Source organism: Phodopus roborovskii, unplaced genomic scaffold, assembly GCF_943737965.1.
Source record: "Phodopus roborovskii unplaced genomic scaffold, PHOROB, whole genome shotgun sequence".
Classification (NCBI taxonomy): Eukaryota; Metazoa; Chordata; class Mammalia; order Rodentia; family Cricetidae; genus Phodopus; species Phodopus roborovskii.
This window is the reverse complement of record NW_026126588.1, coordinates 20517870-20541196: the sequence shown is the minus strand read 5'-3', so window position 1 is coordinate 20541196 and position 23327 is coordinate 20517870. Positions and strand designations below refer to the sequence as shown.

Sequence of the window (23327 nt, the reverse complement as noted above, 5' to 3'; positions counted from 1 at the left end):
GCCTGGGCCATTAGCCCTGACAGGCTGGGCTGGGACACCCTGCCCTCAGTCAGCCAACCGAACACATAAGTTAATGAAGAAAAATAGCGGCCATGCTGGGAAGAACACAGAGACCCAGTCATCCAGCTCCTTCCCAAGTCCCTCTTCAGGGTCCTGATAGGAGATTTAGGCTTAAGTAGATAGAGGCCCAGGGGTCCTGACCAGGGTGTGGCCCTGCCCATCACTGAGTTGTCATTCTCTCCCGCCCGCGAGGTGATCTGAGTTGGCAGAGCTGTGAAATCTCTTCCTGGGGGACAAATTCCTTCTCGGGTTGGCACAGGCTTCATTCAGCCTTTCCCTTCCCACAGTGTGGGGCTCCCGGAGGAATTCCGGTTCCCTGGGGATAGCCGAGGGGAGGAGCCTGTTTGGACCGGCTTCATTCCCCGCAGAGGTTAGGGTCCTGGCCTCGGTCTCTGCCACTTCCCTGGGGAGCACGGTGACACAGTGCCCCGGAGCTTGCTGTGTTTTGTTCTCTGCGGTGCAGAAGTAACTCCAGTCCCCGTGAGGCAGGTGCCAACTCCGCAAGGAGTCAGGCCACCCCCACTCCTGGCCCTCGGGAGAAGGAAGTGCTTGTGCTTTCCAGAAGGCTGTGCCTGCCCTGTGCCTGCACACCTGCCCAAGGAGCTCCGCGGCGCAGCGCGCTTGGCAGAAGCCCCACTTCCTCATGGCTCAGAGGAGTTGCTGGGGGAGCAGGGACGAGAACTTGTGCCCCGTGCCCCGTGGTGTCCTGAGAGCCCCGAGCCCCTCGCGGGTGGGCAGGGAGGCCCACTCCTCTCCCTGCTGCTAGTTTCCAGAAGGATGAGAGAGCCAGAGGCTCGCTGCGCGCTCAGGAAGATGGCTGCCTTTTACCAATGCGTCAGGCCTGACCCCAGGTGCGCCCCTGAGAGCTGGGTGGTGAGGTGGGCTGAGTCCAGGGAGGCAGGGCCCGGTTCTCACCGCCCTTGACACTGAGGCCAGACCCTCAGCCCCTAGTGTCTTCTGTTCTAGGATATCTGTGTTCCCTTGCCCCCCTCTCGTGTACTTTATCCTGTCCTCTCCAGTTGTGTGACTTTTGGGGGGAAATACTTTCCCTTTAACACACATTCAGATACAAGAGAAAGGAAGGGAAGGGAAGGAGGGAGGAGAGACATGGAAGGCTGGGTAAACAGTGCGCTGTGTTTCCTGTACCTTGGGTCCACACAACGCGTCATTCCTGTACCTTGAGTCTACACGGTAACTGGTGTCCTTGGAGTGGACGGACGGACGGATGCAGAGGTCAAGATGAAGGGACATCGCAGTTATTCCTTAAAGCTCAGCATTAAAGGGCTGGCCCCAGCTGACAGACACATCCATGATTGACACCCTGCCCACCCTCCTGTGCACACAGCGCTCTCCTCCGGCCCCCTGGCCTCTTCCCTCACAGGGGTTTGGCTCTTGGCTCTCAGCACCTTGTGATTCCCGAGGGAAGCATAGATCTGGCTGGTTCAAATTCACTAAGGACATTGTATGTCTCACACCCCGGTTGGAAAATTCCTGGTGTGGCCACCTCCTCCATCGTGTCCTGGACACTGCATCATCTTGCCATCCCTCAGCCTGGGAGGGCCATTTTGAGAAGTCCATCTCTGGAAGTGATCCACTTGCCATCCTGGCCGTGGGTATCACTTGAGGATTTTAGTCTACCCCGTAAGCCTCATCCCCGCCCCCCATTGTTACGTAGGAATAATGACTCAACAATTCAGGGACTCATTTCCAATGCTGTCGTATACTGGAAAAAGCCATTTGTGCATGTGAGCTGTCATCTTTGCTACTGTTTTGTAAGGAGTTTAGTGATAGTTGCTTAGCCTTTGTGTCTGATGCTGCCTGTTTGGAACGGTCCAGGGTAGCACAATGACCTATCTTGCTAATAGGCTTTGGGTCACGTTTCCTACATGATTCCCCTCAGATGTGTGTCCGCTGAACTGAAAGAACACGCCTCTCACATGTCATATTCTGGAAAACTCAAGCATTAATTTCAGCGAGTGTGTGACTAAGCATTACCTTAATACACTCAGAAAGTTAAAAACCGAGATTCCAGGTCTCTGCCCATCATATATGTGTTTGGCTGTCATAGGTACGACTCACATCTGGAGTCTGGACATTTTCAAGTTAAAGGCATCTTTGTAAGAAATACTCCAGCATTAGCATGGGGTATTTCCCCAAGAATTATGCAAATAGAATTTTAAAAATAAGGTTGTGATGTTTGAAGCTCCTTACTTAGTTATTTTTAAAGTAATGATTTGGTCAGAAATCTGAATGTGTGTGTGTGTGTGTGTGTATATATATATATATATATATATATATATATATATATATATTCATTCTATGCTAATAACTTGAAAATGTGTAAACTCATGTTTTTGCCTGGTCTTGTGGGAGCTGTCACACATTGTCATCCCGTGTGTCTATGGTAGAGGTTGCTGGTAAACATGGACTCCTGTGTATGCTAGACTAGTCATGTGGATCCCATGAAGGAACTCAGTTCCTGTTTATAGGGTCTCCGGAGACCACCAGATCAACTGTTACGCAGTTTCCAGAAAGCAGTAGCCTGTCTTACGTAAGATCCTATTTGTGTGCTCATAAACGCTGTTTATTTTGTGAGTGGCTGAGTTGTCCTGTGCTTTCTTTGCAAAGAAACACTCCCAAGAGTTGTGGCCGGATGGCTCATGCTGTCTCTCTGCCTGTGCTGACCCTGCCCTGACCACAGCAGAAAGGAAGCCTAGGGAGAGGCGAGGGCCCCACATTCCTCTGAGCTCTCACAGCAGACCCTCAGAGCCCCAGCCTCCGCTCCGTACGACTGTAGAGTGAGGGAAAACCTCTCAGGCTAGTGAACTGTGACAAGGTCACACAGAGTCACAGATTTTAAAGTCTGCCCCTGAAACCCAGGAATGCTGGGTGGCCTTGGTAGTGGGATTGTGAGTGGGATGTGCGGGCCATCTCGTTTTTAATAGGAAACTTAATAGGAATTTCTCTAGTGAATGTTACTAAGAAGTGGTTGGTTGGTTCATTCATTCATTCATTCATTCATTCATTCACTCACTCACTCATTCAATAGTTTCCAGCGCCCCTGGGTTATGGTGGCACCCTGCTAGTACCTAACCTAGTCATTTGTTTGTTTGTTTGTTTGTGTCATAATTACTTTCAAGTTTACGTACTTGGCTTGCATTTCCAGGCCAAGCTTTATCGTCATTACTTAAGATGGGAGTTAATTAAAAGATGTTAGGAAGCGTCGACACTGAGCCGGCCCAGCTCCTTTCCTGAGCTCTCCACCAGCAGCAGTGGGGAGGGTGGGGTGCCCTCCCCATTGGAGCCCCTTGCTTAGGAGCCCCTGTCGGTGGAGGCCTGTCACTGGCTCCATACAGGTAGAGGAAGGGTCACAAACAGCCAGGTACCGGCTTCGGAGCAGGCAGGCATCTGTCCTGCACTGGCAGGGGGTGTGGACTGCAGTGACTCCCAGTCGCTGTGTCTGTCCCGTTGGTACAGCCGTCCTGACCCCTCTGTTCCTGAGGATAATGATGCCATTAAGCAGGGAGCTGGTGCTGCGTCTCAGCAGAGACTTGTCACAGGAACTTTGTGAGAATCGCACATTCCACTCGCCTCAGTGATGTGAAACTTGTTTTCCTAAAAAAAAAAAAAAAAAGGAGAAGGCAGATCCTCGCATGACTCACCAGAGAACAATAGTTTAAGTCATACTTTATTCTTGTCTTTTCCTTTCCCCGAGAGGAGGGGAGATTGGCTAAGTATAAGGGCCATGGGAGCACGTGTGCAGCTGCGAGCAGGCTCCAGGTGGAATAATCTCACACCCGCGCACGAGTGTCCCGCAGCTCCGCCTTGTGGGTGGAAGGGGCAGGGGCTCTCGCTGCCTGTTGAAGGGGATACTGGTTCACCCCCAGGAGCCTGTGAGCCCTCCAAGGTATTCACGGCTGAAGTCTGAAGGATGAGGACGGTCAGTGAGAACACTGGGTAGCTGGAGACAGGGAACGCGGTATCGCATCAGAGTGTTAACATCTGCAAAGGTGCTGGCCCGGAAGGACGTGGGCGTCTGGGGTGGGGAGAGCAGGACCGAGGTGTGGACTTCAGCTGTTTGTGTTGGGGGCTCTGGTTGGAATCCAGCCTGCCACCTCCTTATCATGCCCGGATCTCCCCACGTTATTATTGCTTCCTGTTCCTGACTCAATCTACCTCTAGTAGCTGTTTTTAAAATTATTTGCATGTGTGAGTGTGTGTGTTTATGTGTGAGTGAATGTGTGTGTGTGTGGTATATGCATGTTTGTGCAGTGCCCTTAGAGACCAGAAGAGGTGTCAGATACCCCGGGACTGGAGTCCCAGGCAGTTGTCAACCTAACTCGCAAGAGCAGGGCCCACTCTTAACCGCTGACCCATCTCTCCAGCCTCATCTAGCATTTGCTTTAGCATGAGTTTGTTGGAGACAGATTGTATCAGGTTCTCTTTCCAGAAAATGCCTTCATCCTTATCTCCCACTGGCAACAACTTTGTTGACATAATACACGTACCATAATGTTAGCCTTTCTTCGCAATACAGTCAGTCAGTGGGTTTTAACAGTTGTGCTTATGCGGACATGATCCGATGATGGGACGTTTTACACTCCCCCAAAGAAACCTGCCCCTTCTTCCCATAGTGCCCCTCTTCCCACTGTGGGCAGTCCTTGATCTGCTTTGTGTTTCTGTGTGATCCTTTACAACACTTAAAGCAATGCTTTTGATGTAGGCGTGTAACTAACTTGAACGAGACTTAATAGTGTTCTGATATTTCGCTCCTGTTCACGCCACAAGGGAAGCTGCTGCCTCTCATCTGCCTTAACCTCTCTCTTGCCAGTTCCAGGACACTTTTGTCTTTGTCTTCCAATAGTTTGATTACGATGTGTGTTTTGGTTTTGGGCTGAATTCAGACTACTTTGACTTAACTCAGCTTCTATGATGTTCGTATTTACTTCTTGCATCAAACTTGGGGAGTTTCCACCAAGTCCTCTGTTCTATGCGGACTTACATTTCATCGTTTTGCTCTCTCTTTAGATTCACCAACTTGCATTGTCCTCGTATCAAGCCAGTTGATTCTTCTGCTTGCTCCGTTCTGCCTCCGGAGCCTTTTACTCAGTTTTTCACTTCATTCCTTGTACTTCTCATTTCCAGGATTTCTTTTTTGCCTTCCTGCTCGGGTTGTGATATTTCAGTATTGTTCATTATTGTTTTCCTGATATTCTCCACATCTTCCGTTAAGCTTTTCGTGCTTCATTAAGGCAGTGTTTAAAATCTTTGTCTTACTGTACCATTGGGTCCGTCCGGTCTTTTCCAGAGGTATTTTCACTTGGTTTATTTTCGTCCTATGAATGAGCCGTAGTTTCTGTTCCTTTGTGCCCATTCTGACCTCGTTGTTGTTACGGACAATTGGACAGTACAGCCTAATCATTATTACTACATTTAGTAATCATAGAACTCAAATTCTCTTTCCTCAAGGTTTGCTTTTTTGTGGTTGTTGTTTGTTTTTGTTTTGTTTTGCTATTACTGTCTGATTGATTGCCGGAGGCTGTCTGCACTGATGATCAAATGTGGTCGCACATTTCCCCGGGTGTCACAGAGACTAATTTCACTGATGTGTGGGTGGCGGTTTTGAAGGACCTGGTCTGTAAGGTCTGTCTCTCTCAAGGGCAAGCAGAACAGTGAAGGAGTGGAGAAGGATGGGACACATTCAGTCCTTGGGGATTCATCTGGTTGCTGGAAAGAGCCTTGCGAAGGTGAGGGAAGGTACCACTATGGACTCTACTTCTTTGTCTGACTCGCTGTGACCCAGAGCAGTAGCCAAAGCAAAGATCGTCAGGATGGAGGACAGAGTCCCCTTTGCCCTTTCTGGATCTTGCCAGCTATGTGCACGATGCTCCTGAAACACATGCATCGCTTGCCATGGGGCTGGGGACCTGGCCCTTGAGTAGGTGCTACTATCCTAAGAGCAGAACTCGATCGATGTGAACTGGATTGCTGTCCACAGCTCCTGGGAGTTGTAAGCCTTTATTAGAATCCAGATCTGAAATAGTTACATCGGGCAAACTCTGCTTATTGTCATTGTTCTCTTCTGTCTCTGCCCCCTTCCCAGAATCCTCTACGGCCCCATGGCTTTCCCTCCCTTTTACTTGATGCCTGGTACTGGAGTTGCGACCATGTGGTAATTTTATGTTTGACATTAGGAGGAGCTGACAAACTTGCCTGAAGGAGCATGCCAATTTCCTTTTCGTCAGCAATGAATTAATGTTCTAGTTTTTGTTCACATACGCCTGGCATACATGTATTGTGCGTGTCTTTGATTACAGCCGCTCTAACGAGGAGGTAGCGGCTCACTGCGGTTTGACTCATGTAAGGACGAATGGCTAGTGTCATGAAGAATTATGTCCATGCACCTCCACTGTACAGGTTCCTGTTCAAACCCTTTGTCTTTGAAGGGGATGGTTCGAATAGACGTGTGGGGATTATTTACATATCTTGTATATAAATCATTTTTATAGCTTGTATATTTATATGTCTTGTATATATTCCCTTATCAGATATGTGGTTGGCAAATGCTTCTCTTACTTTCTGGGTTGTCTTTATACTTTTATAGTCCTTTGAAACAAAAAGCATATCATTTTGATGAAGGCAAAGCGGATGACTCTGCCCTTTTTGTGTGCTGAACGGTCGGTCACATCTGAGTAATTATTGCCCAGCACCAGATTAGAGACTTATTCCTATTTTCTCTAAGAATTCCACATGCTCTTTTGACACTTATATTCAGCCCTGTGATCTCTATATGCGATGTTACGTATGTTATGAGATAGGAGTACAGATTCTACTTTTACATGTAGATGTCTGCTTGTCCCAGCACAGTATTTTGGAAAAGATTGTCCTTTCCACATCGAATTACCTTGATGTCCCCGTTCAAAATAGTTGGCTGCCGAGGTATTCAGTTACATTTGGCTCCAGTTTCTATAATCTCTGTCTCTATCTGAGTGTCGGTTAAGTGAGATCTTATTACAGTAGCTTCGTAAATGTTTTTGAAGGAGAGAGAGAGAGAGAGAGAGAGAGAGAGAGAGAGAGAGAGAGAGAGAGCGTCTGTGTACCCATGTGCAGGGAGTCTTTGTCACCTATGTGTTGCACGGGGACCAGAAGAGAGCATCCGTTCCTTCAGGGCTGGAGTCACAGGCATTTGTAGTGGGTGGGTGGGTGGGTGGGTGGGTGGGTGTTAGGATTTGAACTCTGGTGCTCATGATTGTATATCAAACACTGTCAACCTCTGTGCCATCTTTACAGCCCCTTTGAAGGGATTTGAGAGTATTTTATTTTTATTTCTCAAGATTGTTTTGTACTATTCGTGGCTTAAAAACATTTTTAAATGGAGTAAGATAATTGAATAATAATAGTTGTACATTGTGAGTTTTCCGATGTTTGTTCTACCAATTATTGAAAGATAATCCTGGTTGTAGAAGTAACTGTTATAATTGGACCATCTTTCCATTTTATTAGTTTTTGTTTCAAGAATATGTGGATTCTCTTTTTATATGGATTAACCCTCAAGTTTATAACAGACATATTTTTTGTTGTTGTTTTTTGAGACAGGGTTTCTCTGTGTAGCTTTGGAGCCTGTCCTGGAACTCGATTTGTAGACCCAGCTGGCCTCAAACTCACAGAGATCCACCTGCCTCTGCCTCCTGAGTGCTGGGATTAAAGATATGCCACCACTACCCATCGAGACACATTTTTTAAAAGACACTATCTAAAAATTTTCTTCTAAAACAAGTTTTTCTAAAACTAATATGGAGCCATTATCTTGGTCAGTTCAAAATATCTAATTTCCATGTAATTATATTTCTATATCTGCCTCCCCTATTTTTTGGTTAGAAAACACACTTTACTTTATTCCTTCTAAGTGTATGTGGAATTGTTAGGACCTCTGTTGTGTCTCCTGGAGAGTCTGTCATGTGATCTCGGTTGCTATGTTCTCTGTTGCCAGGTGGGGTGATCTGCAGATTCCTGATCAGTCTGGTTAATGTTGTTCTTCGAGTCTTTTATATCCTGTTGACACTGCCTGTCTGTCCATCAATTATTAAAAGTCAGGTTCTGACCTGCACGTCCACGTTTATTGTAGCTTTATGTCCTGGATCGACCTAGGTGCCAATCAACAGACGGACTGAGGTGTGCGTGTGTGTGCGTGTGTGTGCGTGTGTGTGTGCTCGTGTGTGTGTGTGTGTGTGTGTGCGTGTGCGGTATTTGTATTTTAGTGGTGTGTGCATATGTAATGCACACCATTGAGAAGAGCAAAGTCACATCGTTTGTGTAAAAGTTGATGTAACTGAAGCCTATTGCGCTGCAAGAAATAACATGAAAGGTATGTGTAATGATGCATGTCTGTGTTCCCAGCACTTGGGGAGTGGAGTCAGGAAGATCAGGGGTTCAAGGCCAGTCTCAGACATGTCAGATCAAGTGACCCATTCCAACACACGCGCGCGCGCACACACACACACACACACACACACAAATATACACACAAACACACACACACAAACACACACACACACTCACACACACACACAAACACACACACACAAACACACACACAACACACACACACAAACAAACATATACACACACACAAACACAAACATACACACACACAAACACACACACAAACACACACACACAAACATACACACACACACACAAACACACACAGACACACACACAAACATACACACACACAAACATACACACACAAACACACACACAAACACACACACACAAACACACACACACACACACACACAAACACACACACCATATGACAGCAGGGATATGTGATCATAGCATCTTACATCCATGAATCAAGTGTCTTCGTGAAATCCATTGGTTTGTACAGTTAACATATTCTAATAAAAGTGATAAAAGGTCAGGTATTGAGGTCCCTGACTATGATTGTTGAATTTTCTGTCTTTGAATTCATTTCTGTCAGTTTGTAGAGCATGTCATGTAAAGCTGTATTAGGTCAATATATATTTCTTATGTTTTCCTGATAGCATAACAATTTTATCATTTTAAATTGTCCCTCTTTAAGAATGTTTTTATTTTAACATTTATGTTGTCTGTTATTATCATAGCCACTCGGTTGACCTGTAAGATACGGCATTTTTAACTTATTTGTATTTGTGATACTAAACTTGTTTTTTTTTTTTTTTTTGTTTTGTTTTGTTTTGTTTTGTTTTGGCTTTTCAAGACAGGGTCTCTCTGTGGCTTTGGAGCCTGTCATGGAACTCACTCAGTAGATCCACTTGCCTCTGCTTCCCGAGTGCTGGAACTAAAGGCATGTGTCACCAATGCCCGGCTTAAACTTGTTGCTGTTTTTTTTAACTTAATTTTTATTTTATGTGTATAGGTTACTTGTCTGTTTGTGTACCACTTGGGTGTCAGATCCCCTAGACCTGGAGTTACTGATGGCTGAGTCCTTGTGGGTGCTGGGAACTGAACCTGGGACCTTTGGAGGAGCAACCAGTGCTCCTAACCACTGAATCGTCTCCCCAGCCCCTGAACATGCTTTTTAAGTCGTTTAAGGGCAGTTTCTCCCGTTTGAGTGGGTACTTGCGTTGAGCACCATCACGGACGTGGATAGGTACATTATTTTGACTCTCCTTTCTCCAGTTTAGTTACTGAGTGCTTTGTTCCTGTCTCTCTTCGCTCTTCCTTTCCTCTGAAGTGAATGTCGTCTAGCATGCCTCTGACGTCTGTACCGATTTTTACCTACATTTTCTTCGGTTAATTTCAGTGGTTCATTTAGCCCTTACAACACATATCCATCCTGACATGCCAAAATTAGCTTTAGATCTATACCAACTCCATTCTTTTATTTAACATATGTCTGTGGTGTGTGTGATACGTGTGTGTATTCATGTTCACATGTATGAGAGCATATATGGGCAGCGTACATATGAAGTCCTGTGTTTGACCCTGGAAATCGTCATGACTCTTTTTTATTTGTTTTATTTTTTGAGACAAGATTTCTCTGTGTGTGTCCTCAGTTGTCGTGGAACTTGCTCTGTAGGCCAGGCTGGTCTCAGATATACCAAGATCCTCCTGCCTCTGCCCCCCGAGTGCTGGGACTAAAGGTGTGCGCCACCACCGGCCCCCATGCATCTGGTCTATCTAGTCAGCTTGTTCCAGAGAGCCCCGCCCCCGCCTCAGAGCAGTGCCATTACAGACAGTCTCCACACACATCCAGTGTTAACGTGGGCTCTGGAGACCCCAGGGCTCCGAACCCCATCTTCCCACTAACACGTGGATGGATTTGCCCATGGAGCCATCTCTGCAGACCTCCAGCTTTGTTCCTCACCAATGAGTCCCCTCCCTCCTCGTGATGTTATTGTTGCTGTATATATGGCATCTATATTTGTTCAAACCTAACAATTACAACTTAGTAAGAATCCTTTGTCCTTTAAAGGCGCTGAGAGGGAGGGGAAAAAAAGAATAAAACTCAATCTATGAAGAAAAAAGTGTATACACCCGTGGGCAGGCGCGCGCGCACGCGCGCGCGCACACACACACACACACACACACACACACACACATCCATTTTGGTTTTCTTTTGTCCTGTGAGTCAAGATTCTTGTTTCCTCACTCACTTGCAATTGTATGGTTAGTGGGGTAGAGGATAATCTAAGGATCGTTCCAACATTGCTGTGGAACATGGAGAGCCATGCAACATGGAAAGGTTTATGACGTCCTAGGGTCTAGGAGAGGATGTGACATGCTACATGTGTGGGAAACAGGCTCAACCAAGCAGGTAAGGAGGTCATTGTGTGTGTACCTGCACTGGAGGTCAGGGTTCACTGTCCATTGGGACCTCAGTAGGTCAGAGGGTGACAAGACCCAGCCTTATCACACTGTGGGCTGGGTCACAGATCACTTGTGCGGCTTGTTGAGGCATCAGGAAAATAGGAAGTTGTTTTAAAGATTGATTTTTATTATTTGTTGAGTGTGTGTGTGTGTGTGTGCACGCACGTGCACATGTGCATGTGCCCACCGAGTCCAGAAGGTGTCACATCCCCTGGAGATGGAGTTACATGCAGTTATGAGCTTCCTGCTATGGGACCAAACCTAGATTCTCTGCAAAAGCCGCTGTGCTCTTAACCACTGAACCGTCTCCCCAGCCCCTGCAGTTTTAAAAACACAGCAGCGTTATTCTTGTACTTCTTCTTCATTCTGTAACTGTCAAATATGTTACATTTCTCCATGGTGCAGTCCCAGTAATAAATCTGAAATATTCTATACAGCTGCTTTTGAGATCTTTTAGAAGAAAGGGGATGCAGACTCATCCAATCATATGTTTTCTGTCAGGATTCTCTTTTTTTAATCAGTGTCCTGTGGTCTTGAGTTGTGGATTCATGTTACTGGCTGGTGTTGCTTTCAGCGTAAAGAACTCGGCAGTGATTGTAAGGGAGTGCTCACAAGAAATAATTAGGGCTTTATCTTGAATGCCTTTGGTTTTTTTTTTTTTTCAGTTTTAAAAGTTAGCGTTTTATTTTTATATTGTGTACATGATTGTTTTGCCTTACTATGTCTGTGCACCAAGTGTATGCAATGCCCATAGAGTCCATAAGAGGGTGCCATGTGCCCCGGAACTGGAGTTACAGATGGTTGTGAACCCATGTGTGGGTCCTGTGGAAGAGCAGCCAGTGCTCTGAACCGCTCAGCCATCTCTCCAGCCCTTACGTCCGTTTTTGAGATATGGCATTGTTAATTGTTAATTGGTAGATATGGCATTGTTAATTAACACTTTTTTCTCTCGGGGCTTTGAGTCCTGCCTTCTGGCCTGGCCTTGTTTCTGAAGAGAAAGTAGCTGTTAATTTTTACTGTGGTTCCTGTATACACAATGGCTCTTTTCTTACTGTGTACATACTTTCCCCCGCTGTCTTTGGCTCCCGTATTTAAGACTACAGTAATCATGGTACAGGTTTCATTACTATTGTTTGTGTGGGCTTTGTTAATTTTCTTCGATGTGTGGATTGTCTTTCATCAAATTCAAGAAGATTTTTGCCATTATTTCGCAGAGCAACTTCCCCCTTCCTCTCCATTGTATTCCTACCCTGAATGTTAGTATACCGATAGCGTTCAGATTTCTCTGGGGCTTCTTAATATTTTTTTTCACTTCAGATACTCTTCATTGATTAATTTCCAATCTTAATTCTTCACTCTTCCAACTCAGACCTATAATTGAGCCCTTCAAATAGTATCTCTTCCTTACGTGTGTTTGTTTTTATAACTCTCTCTCTCTCTCTCTCTCTCTCTCTCTCTCTCTCGCATAGGAGATCAAACCCAGGGCTTGGTTGACGCCAGCCCTCCTGCGTGCCTCTTTTCCTGTTTGCTGTTTTGTGAGTCATTGTAATCATGCTTTCGTTTATTATTAATCATGTGTGTGTGAGGCTGTGTGTATCGTCCCTGCGTGTTTGTAATAGCTGCGGTAAAGGCGTGTCCGCTCAGCCAGGCCTGTGCACCTCTCAGAGGTGGTTTCTATTGCCTTCCCTCCATGTGAGCCAGGGCTTCCTTTTTCAGTAGTGTATGCTTCGCACTGCCTTCTCTCTTCTCTGGCCATCCACACAGGCCCAGCGTTTCCCGATTTCATTTTCGGGTGGATTGACGGTTGGCCCTTTGCCTCGTTTGCTTCTCGAGTGTTTATCTGGACGTCCACACCATCCGTTTTTGTACTGTTTGATACTGGTTCAGGGGAGGCACTGCGTATGCCCTGACAACATTATTTTAAGCAACCGTAATTATAAGCATCAAGGATATTTGGCCTTTGTCATTTGCCCAAAGGCTAGTCTACAGCTTCTGTTGTGTCTTCCCTGGAATCACCCTTGTCTCACTCCTGGACCTGGCGGAGCTTTCCATAGCTGGGCTTTTCATTGCGTCCTTTCGAGTTTACCTGGTGTTACCTCCTCTCTTGGCTTTTCATTTCGGCATTGGCTACTGTCCTATCTTCGTTTCAATATGTCCGTTCCGGTCAGTTGCCCAGTGATGGAGTAAGGAAGTCATTGCCTTTGGTTTATTGGGTTCTGTGAGTCCGTTGTATATGCTGGATGCAAAGGGGTTTGTTTTTCATTTTTTATCTATTTATTTATTTTGCACATACCTCCCCACCTGTGACTTTACGGTTCGTTTTTTTTAATGTCACTTTTTAATGAGCAATGAGCAGAAATATTTCATTTCAATAAAGAGCAAAGTATACACTTGTTATGAGTTCTTCATGCATACCAAGATGCTTTTGTTTGCATTTCTGTCCGGAAGGTTTATATGCCCGTGCTTTCTTTTAGAAGAGTTTGTTTTCCTTTTATGTCTGTGGCTGTTTACCACACACATTTCTCATCTTGTTCTTCGTGGCGTCTTTATTTTCATTCGCTTTTCTGTTGATTCGTTTGTGTGTAGGTGTGTACCCGTGCACATATGTGCACCACAGCCTGCATGTGGAGGGCAGAGGACAACCTTGGGAGGAGCTCTGTCCTTCCTCTTCCTCTGTGTTAGCCTGGGATTGAACTCGGGTTACTGGGTCATGGTGGGTTCTTTTTGGGGTTTTTGAAGATGCCATCCCATCTCCTGTCTTATTCGTCCATGGGCATCTACATTGCTGTCTGCCTACATGAGCTGCATCATTCCCTTTTGAGTGTTGTCAAGATTTTGTCTTCATCTTCGCTCTTAATACACAGGGTTGCCTCCTCCACACTCTGAGCTCTATGGTCTTGCCCACGTGTGAGTGAAGATGCTGACATTTCTGTCCCCATCGATACGCGTATTCACACATTCCCCAAATTCCTTCTCTTCCCTTTCCCCTTCTCCCCTGTCCTTCCTCCAGCTCCTCTCGTCAGCTATCAGCTTCAGTCTGGTCTACTCTCCCAGTATCCTAAAGAACATCTTCCTGCATTCTCTGTAGCGATGTCTATTGTAAACAAAGTTTTGATTAGGTAGATACGTATATTGCATATGTTTTCCACTGTATAAATTATGTTTAAAGTTTAGGCTAACTTACTTTAAGGTGTATGAGTGTTTTGCCTGCATGTGTGTGTGCACTGTGGGCACGCGTGGTCACTGCAAAGGTCAGAAAAGAGCATCAGATCCTCTGGAATGGGAGTCACAAACAGTTGTGAACTACGATGTGGGTGCTGGGAGCTGAACCAGGGTCTTCTGTGAGGGCAGCAAGTGCTCTTGACCGCAGCCCTGGACGTCTTTGTTACTGAAGGACAATTGTCCTCCTCGGACTCAATTGCACCTCTGTTAGATCATCTCACGCTGCACTGTGGTTGGCTCATGGTCTGTTCATGGTTCATGTTCACCTTCTCCTCTCTGCTTTTAAGGAGGTAGTTTCTGTCGATTTATCCGAAGCCTGTCTCCAATCTACAGTTGAGACCTTTCAGGGAAATATTTCACCTAGGAAATGGCACCTTTGTCTTTAAGGTTTACATTTATTTCTCATATTCTCATACCGCTTTCAGTGTGAAAAGTCTTCTGTTTACTCCTTGCAACCTTCTCAGTTCTTAAACATCTTCTTTCAAATCTCTGTCTGTTTTGTAAGCAAATGTCTCTTGGGTTCACTCTCTGTGAATTAATATTCTTAGACTGACCATTGGCCGCGTTTCTCCATCTCTGTATGTGACTGGCGCGTTTGGATTCCATGGGAGACACTGGAAACCGTAGGGACTCTGGAATCAGCTGTGTCCTCTGAGGAGCGCTCATGTTGCCCACTAGCAACTTGGCTAGACTCAATCTGTGAAGCCCATCTCTTCTGCAGCGGACAGAAGAAAATCTCCACCCGTTTGTCTCAGCTTCCCAGATGTTGCCATCTGCCTGGTTCCTTAACATATCCCCAGTATGCGAACAACTCATGGGAACCAAGAACTATGGAAGAGGGGGCCTAAGTTTCAGCGTTCTCTCCAAGTTCTAGCCTCGCAAGATCTCCTGCATTTTCCCGTCTGCTCAGCTAGCCCAGCCTTCTGTTCTTTTGTGTCCTTCGATCCCTTCGCCACACAAACAGAAGGGCCCTCGGGGCAAAAGCCTTGTGCACACTAAACCTCCTGTAGCCATTTCCTTCATTCAATGGGCGAAGCTAGTCTAATATCTGCCTGCTTTTGGTTGCTCCTTACTGACTTTAGACCGTCAGTCATTATCGATCGCACCCGGCTTGCTGTGAGTGACATAGGCCTTACCACACTGCCAGCAGCCTAACGCACCTTTAAAACTGAAGGCTATTATTTTGTGCAGTTTAAAATTCATGTTGGTAGTTACCTTCTATCCATGGAGCTTCCTGCTTAAAATGCTGTTAATTCTCCGAGAATAATGCCCTCTCAGACAGTAGCATGAAGGTTGGTGGGTACAGAGACCCCGAGAAATACAGAAGCCTGCCGAGGGCTGATAAAAAGCAGGGGGAAGAATGTTGGAAACAGGTGTAAAGATAGAAGTCAAGGCTGTTTTATTGTTGTGTTTTAGCCTAGCCCCCCCCCCAGGGCTGCCAAATGCCTGTTACCAGCCTTGGGGTATGTTGTAAAGGTCCAGGAGGGTGCGGAAGAGCCCTTCAGGACGGGAGCAGGTCTCTCTGATGAACACCAAGACACTTAGGTGTCTGTACCCTAGCCCTAGTGTGCAGACGTTTCCCACTGCGTAGGTGAAGTTAGTGGATTGGAACATTAAGATAACGCATTAAAACCTATGCTTCATGTGGACAAATTTAAAGGATTTTTTTTTAGTAGAATTTGCAGCTACCGGTAGAGCTTGGCTGTTTGCTGGGAAGGAGCCTGTGGTCACAGTGGGAATGGAGAGAAGGAATAGACAGCCCCCCCATCCCCACATTAAGGTCTCTTTTGTAAGCAGGACTTCCCTGAGGTCTGTGGGTACCCACATTCACACTAAGTACTGCACACCGCGTAGGGGCTGGAGGAGAACAGCATCCTTGTGGGTTAATAAGAACTCCTGAGGAGGCCCTCGAAGCCCAGATGTAGTCTAAAGAATAGGTTTCCTTTGATTGGGACTTAACCGCTGTCAGAAAAGCAAGGGCAGGGTAGGGAAATGCAGTTGCCTGCTGTGGGCCCTATAGGTAGGAACCGGCTTCAACTGTGAGTGCCCAAGGCAAGCATGTCTTCCTGTGGGAAGCCAAGGTACTCGTCCTGTTGTGGCTTTCTTCTTGGCTTTACTGAGGCGGAGGCCCCATCTTCACGAGGGCCCAAGACTGTTAGAGCTGTGCCGTTCCCCCTAGAATGACCATGTGATAGAGACACTTCCTCGTTTGTGTAGTCTGTGGTGGAGCCTGTGGTGACGGGCGTGCCTCATAAGTGACCCTGCAGCAGCCTGACTGAGGGTTAGGAAGCTCCCGCGTCATAGAATTATGACTGATGGCGGTGACCCCAAAGTATGAGCTGTGGTACCCACAGCATCGCTGTGCAAGCTCGTGGTAGATGCTGGCTTCTGGTCCTGGGGTGGCTCCTCTTCGCTGGCATCCTGATGGGGTTTGGAGTCACCACGGAAACACACCTCTGAGTGGGCCTATGAGTATGCTTTCAAAAGAGGGGATAGCAGAACAGGGAAGACCCATGCTGCTTGTGAGGGGCTCCGTCCCATGGACTGAGGTCCCAGGCTGAACAGAGAGACTGGGCTAAGTACAGGCGGCGGCATCGGTCGATCTGCCGCTCCCTCACCCCCCCCCCCCCCCGCCGTCACAGCTTTCCCACCATGATGGACTCCGATAGAAGCTTCCTTCCTTAAGTGGCTTTTGTCAGGTGTTTTGTCTCAGTGATGAAAAAAGTAATTGGTGCAGGCCTCATTGGGTTAAAGGTATTACAGGCTGTCTTTTGTAAACGAGGAACCTGAGCCCAGTGCTGGAAGATTTTAGAATTAAGGTGCAACCCCAAGGCATCCCAGGATCCAAGTCTTGGCTCTTCTGGTCTTAGCTGCATGGTACACATAATCAGAAAGAAGAGGGTTGGGACGTGAAACGTGTTCAGATCTGCTCGACGGAGTCCGACTTCAGTGGCTACTGTGGTCTTCTTAAGCCTGCTGGCTCTTGTGGCATCTCCTGGCACTCTTCCTTAGGAAGCCACACGGGTGTCACTAGGAACCTTCTTGTTCCCTATTGCCTGTACCTGCTCCTGCACCCTCTGCCCTGTGTAGCTTTGTTACAGACACGTCACTCAGTTTGGGAGAAGCAGCTCTGAGCCTTTGGGCTGCTGCAGAATCACAGGGTAAAACCCACTACACACCTCCCCACGGGGGCTCAGGCACCCTTCACACCCATACATACCCTCTGCAATTCCTGTCACTGACACTTGGTGGTTGGTGTGGGAGGGTACCATTCTTGGGCAGGTGGTTCTGGGTTCTATAAGAAAGCAGACTGAGCAAGCCATGGGGAGCAAGCCAATAAGTGCCATCCTCCACGGCCTCTGCATCAGCTCCTGCCTCCAGGTTCCTGCCCTGCTTGAGTTCCTGTCCTGACTTTCATTGCTGGACTTGGTTGTAGAACTGTAAACTGGAATCAGCCCTTTCCTACCCAAGTTGCTTTTGGTCATGATGTTTTTATCACAGCAACAGAAACCCTAATTCAGACAGGGAGGCAGAGGTAAGCAGATCTCTGTGAGTTCAAAGCCAGCCTGGTCTACATAGCAAGTTCCAGCCCAGCTAATGCTACACAGTGGGAGCCTGTCTCAGCGATGGTGATGATGGTGAAAACTGTTAAAAGGGAGGGAGGGCATGCACTCTAACATTTATGCTAAAAAGCCACCTAAATACTAGTGCCGACTCCAGCACAGGATGGTGTGCGTGTCTCTTTTGTTAACGAATTCCATTCCTCCCATCACTTTACCTTATGTAAGAGCCAAACTGTAAGTTGGTTAACCAAACATTTGGACCTCTCTCTTTCTGTATGAGGGTTCTTAGTCGCTCCCAGTGAAAGATAGCTTTCCAGACAGAGGGTGCTTCCTCCAGTTGGGTATGGGAGGCCAGAGTACAAGTAGCTTGGATTTCTACGGCAGGATTGTGGACGAGTAGATCAGATACTCTTATTTAGGAAGAAGGTGGATCCGTGTGGATGAAATGGAAACAGTAACTGGGATGGTTTATTGGAAATGATCTAGCAAGCATGGGTGTAGGGCACAATGGAAGGGGGTAATTTTATTGGGAGTCACTGCAGTGCTGTATTTGCTTGGAATTTTCCCCAAGTTCACAACCAGAAGGCTCGATGTAAACAATAACACTAAAATATTGTGTAGCCATTCAGATAATACGTAGGATTTTAGTCAAGTAGTATGCTACAAAAGTCAGAAGTCAGGCGTCTTAATGTGTGTGCACGGGTAACGTTGTGTAAAGGTAGGTTGGAAAGAGACTAAAACGTTCATTGTAATTATCCTTAGTTGGTGGGAGCATGGGTCTTCTTTTTTTTTTTTTTTTTTTTTTTTTTTTTTTATTCTCCACGTTTTCCAAACTTGCTAGAGGAAAAACAAACAATGTCTTACAGTTTGAGGGGAACTTTGAAAGTCTCAGACCCTCCATTGTGTTAACATTGTCTGTGAAATTACAGACATCAGTAATGAGAGAAATGCTTCTGTGGTTGCTACCCATGCGGCTGTGGCCATGGCCGGTCCTGTCCTCCTCGGCCCTCCTGACTTTTCAGAATTACAAGCAGGCGAGGTGACAGGCAGAAGCAGTCCCCACCACCCTAACCCCCATCATTCTGCTCCGTGTGTTCCTCTAACGTGGATTCCCATCTGGTTTTAGTGAGCTGGACATGATTTCCACAAGGGTGATGGACATCAAGCTTCGGGAGACTGCTGAAGGCCTTGGAGAGGATGGCGCAGGTGAGCTCCGGACTTCCCCTGCTCCGGGAAGAGGCTGGGTTTGTGTGGCTGAAGCTGGGCTCTGTGGCTTCCTGAGTGGAGAGGCTTGTTTAGTCCCCGGGGTGCTCAGACATCCCCAGCCCCACGCTGACTCCAGGACACCCGTACCATTTAATGCCATGTGGCTGTGTTTCTCGATTGCTGCTCTGAAAGAGTTGGGGCTTTAAATGTCCTTTTCCTTTCCCTTGAGGCAGACATGGCCCTGTGTTTGTCTAGGAAGCAAAGCAAAGGAACAGGGACCACCCTAGGAGTTTCGATGTTAGAGGCGGGAGGATCATAAATTCAAGGCCAGGTTGAGCTACATATAGAGACCAAGGCTAAATGGATTCACGTATCACCCTGCACTTTCCAAAGCTGTGAGTAGGAGGTTTTGTAAAGCACAGGATGAGCTGATCCTCCAAGGAAAATAATTACACCGAAAGAGCCTTTGACCCTTCTCTTAAGACTTTTACAAGACCTTATCTTAGCTTCTGCCGAGCCAACTTCCCGTTGTGGATCATCACCTCAGAACACACTCTGATCTAGTCATGGGATTGCTATTTATGTCCTGACACAGTTGTGAAGTCAATATTAAAAGACACTGATCTCCCTCAGTGCACATTCTCCTGGATTTTCAGCCATTTTACTCACCTCGTATCGTTAGCAAAAGTCTTCACCCTCTCTTGTTTAAATTCAAAATCTCAGGAGTGATTTTCTTTGACTAGGTCAGGAAATGATTTCCAGTGATATTAAAGCCAACGGCCAGCTGCTACCCCCAGCTCTTATCCCAGTGAACACTCTATTTCTTATAGGAAGATGAGTTGTTCAGTTTCCATTAAGGCCACTTCTGGGCTCCTATTTCAGTAGGTACCACATAAATCCAAATACAAGGTGGGAGTATTTTAAGATTAATCCTCAGTGGGGGAAATGGTCATTCAAACTGCATTATATCAGGGGACACTGAATTATTGCTTTTTCAGATAAGAAAATGTTATAGTAAGTATTTCATTTCCCCAAAATAGCTTCAGTAGATGCCAGTATGGCCTACATAGGTCACCATGAGGAATCAATATTAGAAAATGGGAGAATCTAGGTATTGTGGTTTTCTGTTTGTTTGTTTGTTTCAAATAATAGTGAGCTTACTATATACAGACCGACTCTTCCTGCTTAAATTTGAAAATTCTAGATGAGAATATGAGTTGAAAGGAAAATGGTAATTCATAAAGATAAGTGAGAACATTTTCCTTTGATCTTTTGCTCTGAAAATTTGAATCTCGTTTTCTTGTGGGGTAGGATATGGGGTGAGGGTAGAAGGCAAGATACAGGGTCTGAGGGGATCAGTCTAATAAACGTCTTCACTTTGGTAAGCTACAAAGACAGGGTGGGTGTGGCCCACAGATATGTCAGCCCTCCTGCAAATTTGTAGCTTTGGTTGCTTAAACCCCGAGAACCTCAACTCTTGAACTTGGGTCAGTAGGTCAGACATGACCTAAGGTTCTGTGCAGAAGCAACGTGCCTTCTCGAAAGACTGTCAAACATCTAGAGTCGAGCGCTTGGGAGGTAGAAGCTGAAACTTCAGACATGGAAGTTCAAGGCCAGCTTGGGATCCAGTAAGACCCCATACAAACCAGCAAACAAGCAAACAGGCAAATAAAGCAAAGAAGACGGGATGGAGAGATAGCTCAGTGGTTAAGAGCACTAGCTGCTCTTGCCGAGGACCTGGGTTCAATTCCAGCAGCCACATGGTGGCTCCTGACCATCTATAACTCTAGTTCTAGGAGATCTGCCTGGTGCACTTACACACTTGCAGTTGAAAGATAAAATAAAATTAATAACAAAAGAAAGGTAAAGGAGAGCAGGAAGGAGAGAAACAGAAAGAAAGCAAAACTCATCATCGATCTGCACCTCACAGATGATCCAGAACAACTCAAAATGTGCTACTGACACACATATAAGACTCTAATCCTTCACAGGGAGAAGAAGAGAAGATATTTCTTACCTACAGTTAGACCAGAGTTCTAACTCCTTAATCCATAAAAATAACTGTGAATGGAACCTCATCAAAATCTCTGCAAAAACACTCTTAAGAAAACAAAAATGTAAGATCGGGAAAATTCTAAATTGTACTAGTTTAAAAAAAAAAAACAGCAAACATTTGGAACTATGTGAAGTAAAATAATAATTATTAGTAATAATAACAAGCCTAAATTTGCTTTTAAATTTAGAGAGGGACTTATAAAAATGGTTTACCTAAGAATATGGACAAATGGCTGCATCTGTATTCATTAAGTGATACAGAAATTAAAACTATAGCTTTAAACTATATTAAAACTTTAAAAAAACCAAACCCGGCAGACAGGTACTGGTCATATGCTTTCCTTATAGAATTCAAAATGATACAGCCACTTTGAAAGACCTTTTGGCAGGCCAGGTGGTGGTGGCACACGACTTTTAATCCTGTCACTCTCGCACTCAAGGCAGAGCCAGGCAGATCTCCGTGAGTTCAAGGCCCGTCTGGTCTACACAGCAAGTTCAGGCTCAGAGAGATGATGCCTCGGAATTGTCTAGGAGTGTTAAAAAAAAATCAAACAGCAACAACAAAAACAGTAGCCTGGCCCACAGATTTGAGATGCCCAGTGAGCAACTGGAAAGATGATTCGGCGGTTAAGAGCACTTGTCAACCCTGCAGAGGACCTGAGTTCAGTTCACAAAGCCGCCTGAAACTCCAGCTTCAGGCCAGCTGGCATCCTCTCCTGGCCTCAGCTGGTACTGCGTTTGTACAAACAAATACCTAAATAAAAATAAATTAATCAAATAAATAAAAGAAACCCAGGGACTCCTAGGAGGGATAATTAAAGGACAGTAAAAATACAAAGAGAACGATGTAGAAAGCCAACGTTCAAATTAGAAATCTTAAGTCCAAGGAAGGGAGGGCTACCTTCACAGGAGCAAAAGGAAGAGAGTGCTGGCTCATTTCCTAACAGCACAGTAGAACCCACGAAACTGTGCCCCAGTAGAAAAAATACCTACCAGCCTTGGAGGCCAGACCCGAGAAGGCTGCATGTCAGGCCTGAGGGAGAAGCTGAGGTCAAAGACCTAAGTTTGCCACTGATGGGCCCTTAAAACTGTGAAGTAGAAATTGACAGCTACAGAAAGGTAAATAAGACCTCTCACTCCCTCTGAAACTGTTAGGGTGAATTTATTTCAAAAATCAGTAGAGGTGTAAAATATAAACACAAAAAGAAAATGGCGGTGTCCAAATTGTCATCTTTAAAACAGAGAAGAGAATACATTGCTTTCTGAGCATTATGGGAAGCTTATGGGAACCGTCAACATGGTGAACCATGACGTAAGTCGCCACAGATTTGAGTAGAACAAAATTCAGAGTACACGACCTCACCACAGTGAAATCAGTAACAAAGAGATAGAAGGCTGCCAGGTGCTTCGAAATGAAGACGCGCCTTTTCTGTAAAACGCACAGATCTAAAAGGTATGACCATGGAAGTCGGAAAACACGTCTAACCAGATAATAATGAAAACAGGGACTTTTATAATGTGTAGAACTTAACAGATCTAGAGGAAAGGTTTCAAAAATGTCGGCTTTCATCAGAAGAACCTTTAGAAGGTAAAATAGCGAGGCTGGGCCTGGGGTTATTTATTGCTCAGTGGTAAGGCTCTCGCCTAGCATGCTAGAGCTCTGGGAAGCCCTTACTTTTTTCACAAGTCATCGGTATAGTTGGCCAAGGAAGACGGAGGGGGAGGCACTACTACAGATCCCCTGGATGCCAAACCCATTAGAGTGTCTTAGTAGTAACTTTTTTGCCAGCAAATTTGAGATTTTTGAGATGTAGATAAGTCCCTAGATATGTGAAACAACAGAACAGACTGAAGAATCGGGAAGTGGATCAATTTAGAAGCTGGGTGGCGATGCTTAGAAGAAGAAATCAATTAATAGACGGATTTGTGTCTATACGCATGCAGTGCCTGCAGGAGCCAGCAGAGGGCGCCGTTCTCCCGAAGCTGGAGTTTCAGCGGCAGGCGCCCGGCTGTTGCCCTCTGCTCTTTGTGGCCACCTCCCACCCCCACTGCTCATGCCCTAAGCACACCTGTGTCTATTTGTTCGGGTCTCCAGGGACACCTAATAATTTGTTGACTATTGGAAGGCCAGGTGGTGTCCCTACCAAATACAGAAGACCTCCAGAGAGTCTTTCAAAGTAAACTCCGGACGGAGAGCCATCTGCACACAAGACAAACATGTCGTGATGTGAAAGGGAGTTTCCTCTGGACATTAAAACAAACAAACAAACAAACAAGAAAGAAAACTGCCGTAGAACGCTGCCCCCTGCTGGGAGACATTTGCTCCAATCGTTTTTTATTTTATTATTTGTTTATATCTGT

The 23327-nt window shown here is 45.9% G+C and overlaps 1 protein-coding gene across 1 annotated transcript in view; it reads left to right on the top strand.

Annotated features, from left to right (window-relative positions):
* Positions 1-748: 748 nt before the first annotated feature.
* Positions 749-23327, top strand: part of Cracdl (CRACD like) — a 54932-nt gene continuing 32353 nt past the window's right edge. Inside the window, exons 1-2 of the mRNA XM_051204454.1 lie at positions 749-911; positions 18832-18911. Coding sequence (XP_051060411.1) covers positions 838-911; positions 18832-18911 — 154 coding nt within the window. The 5' untranslated portion in view covers positions 749-837. The remainder of the gene's footprint in view (positions 912-18831; positions 18912-23327) is intronic.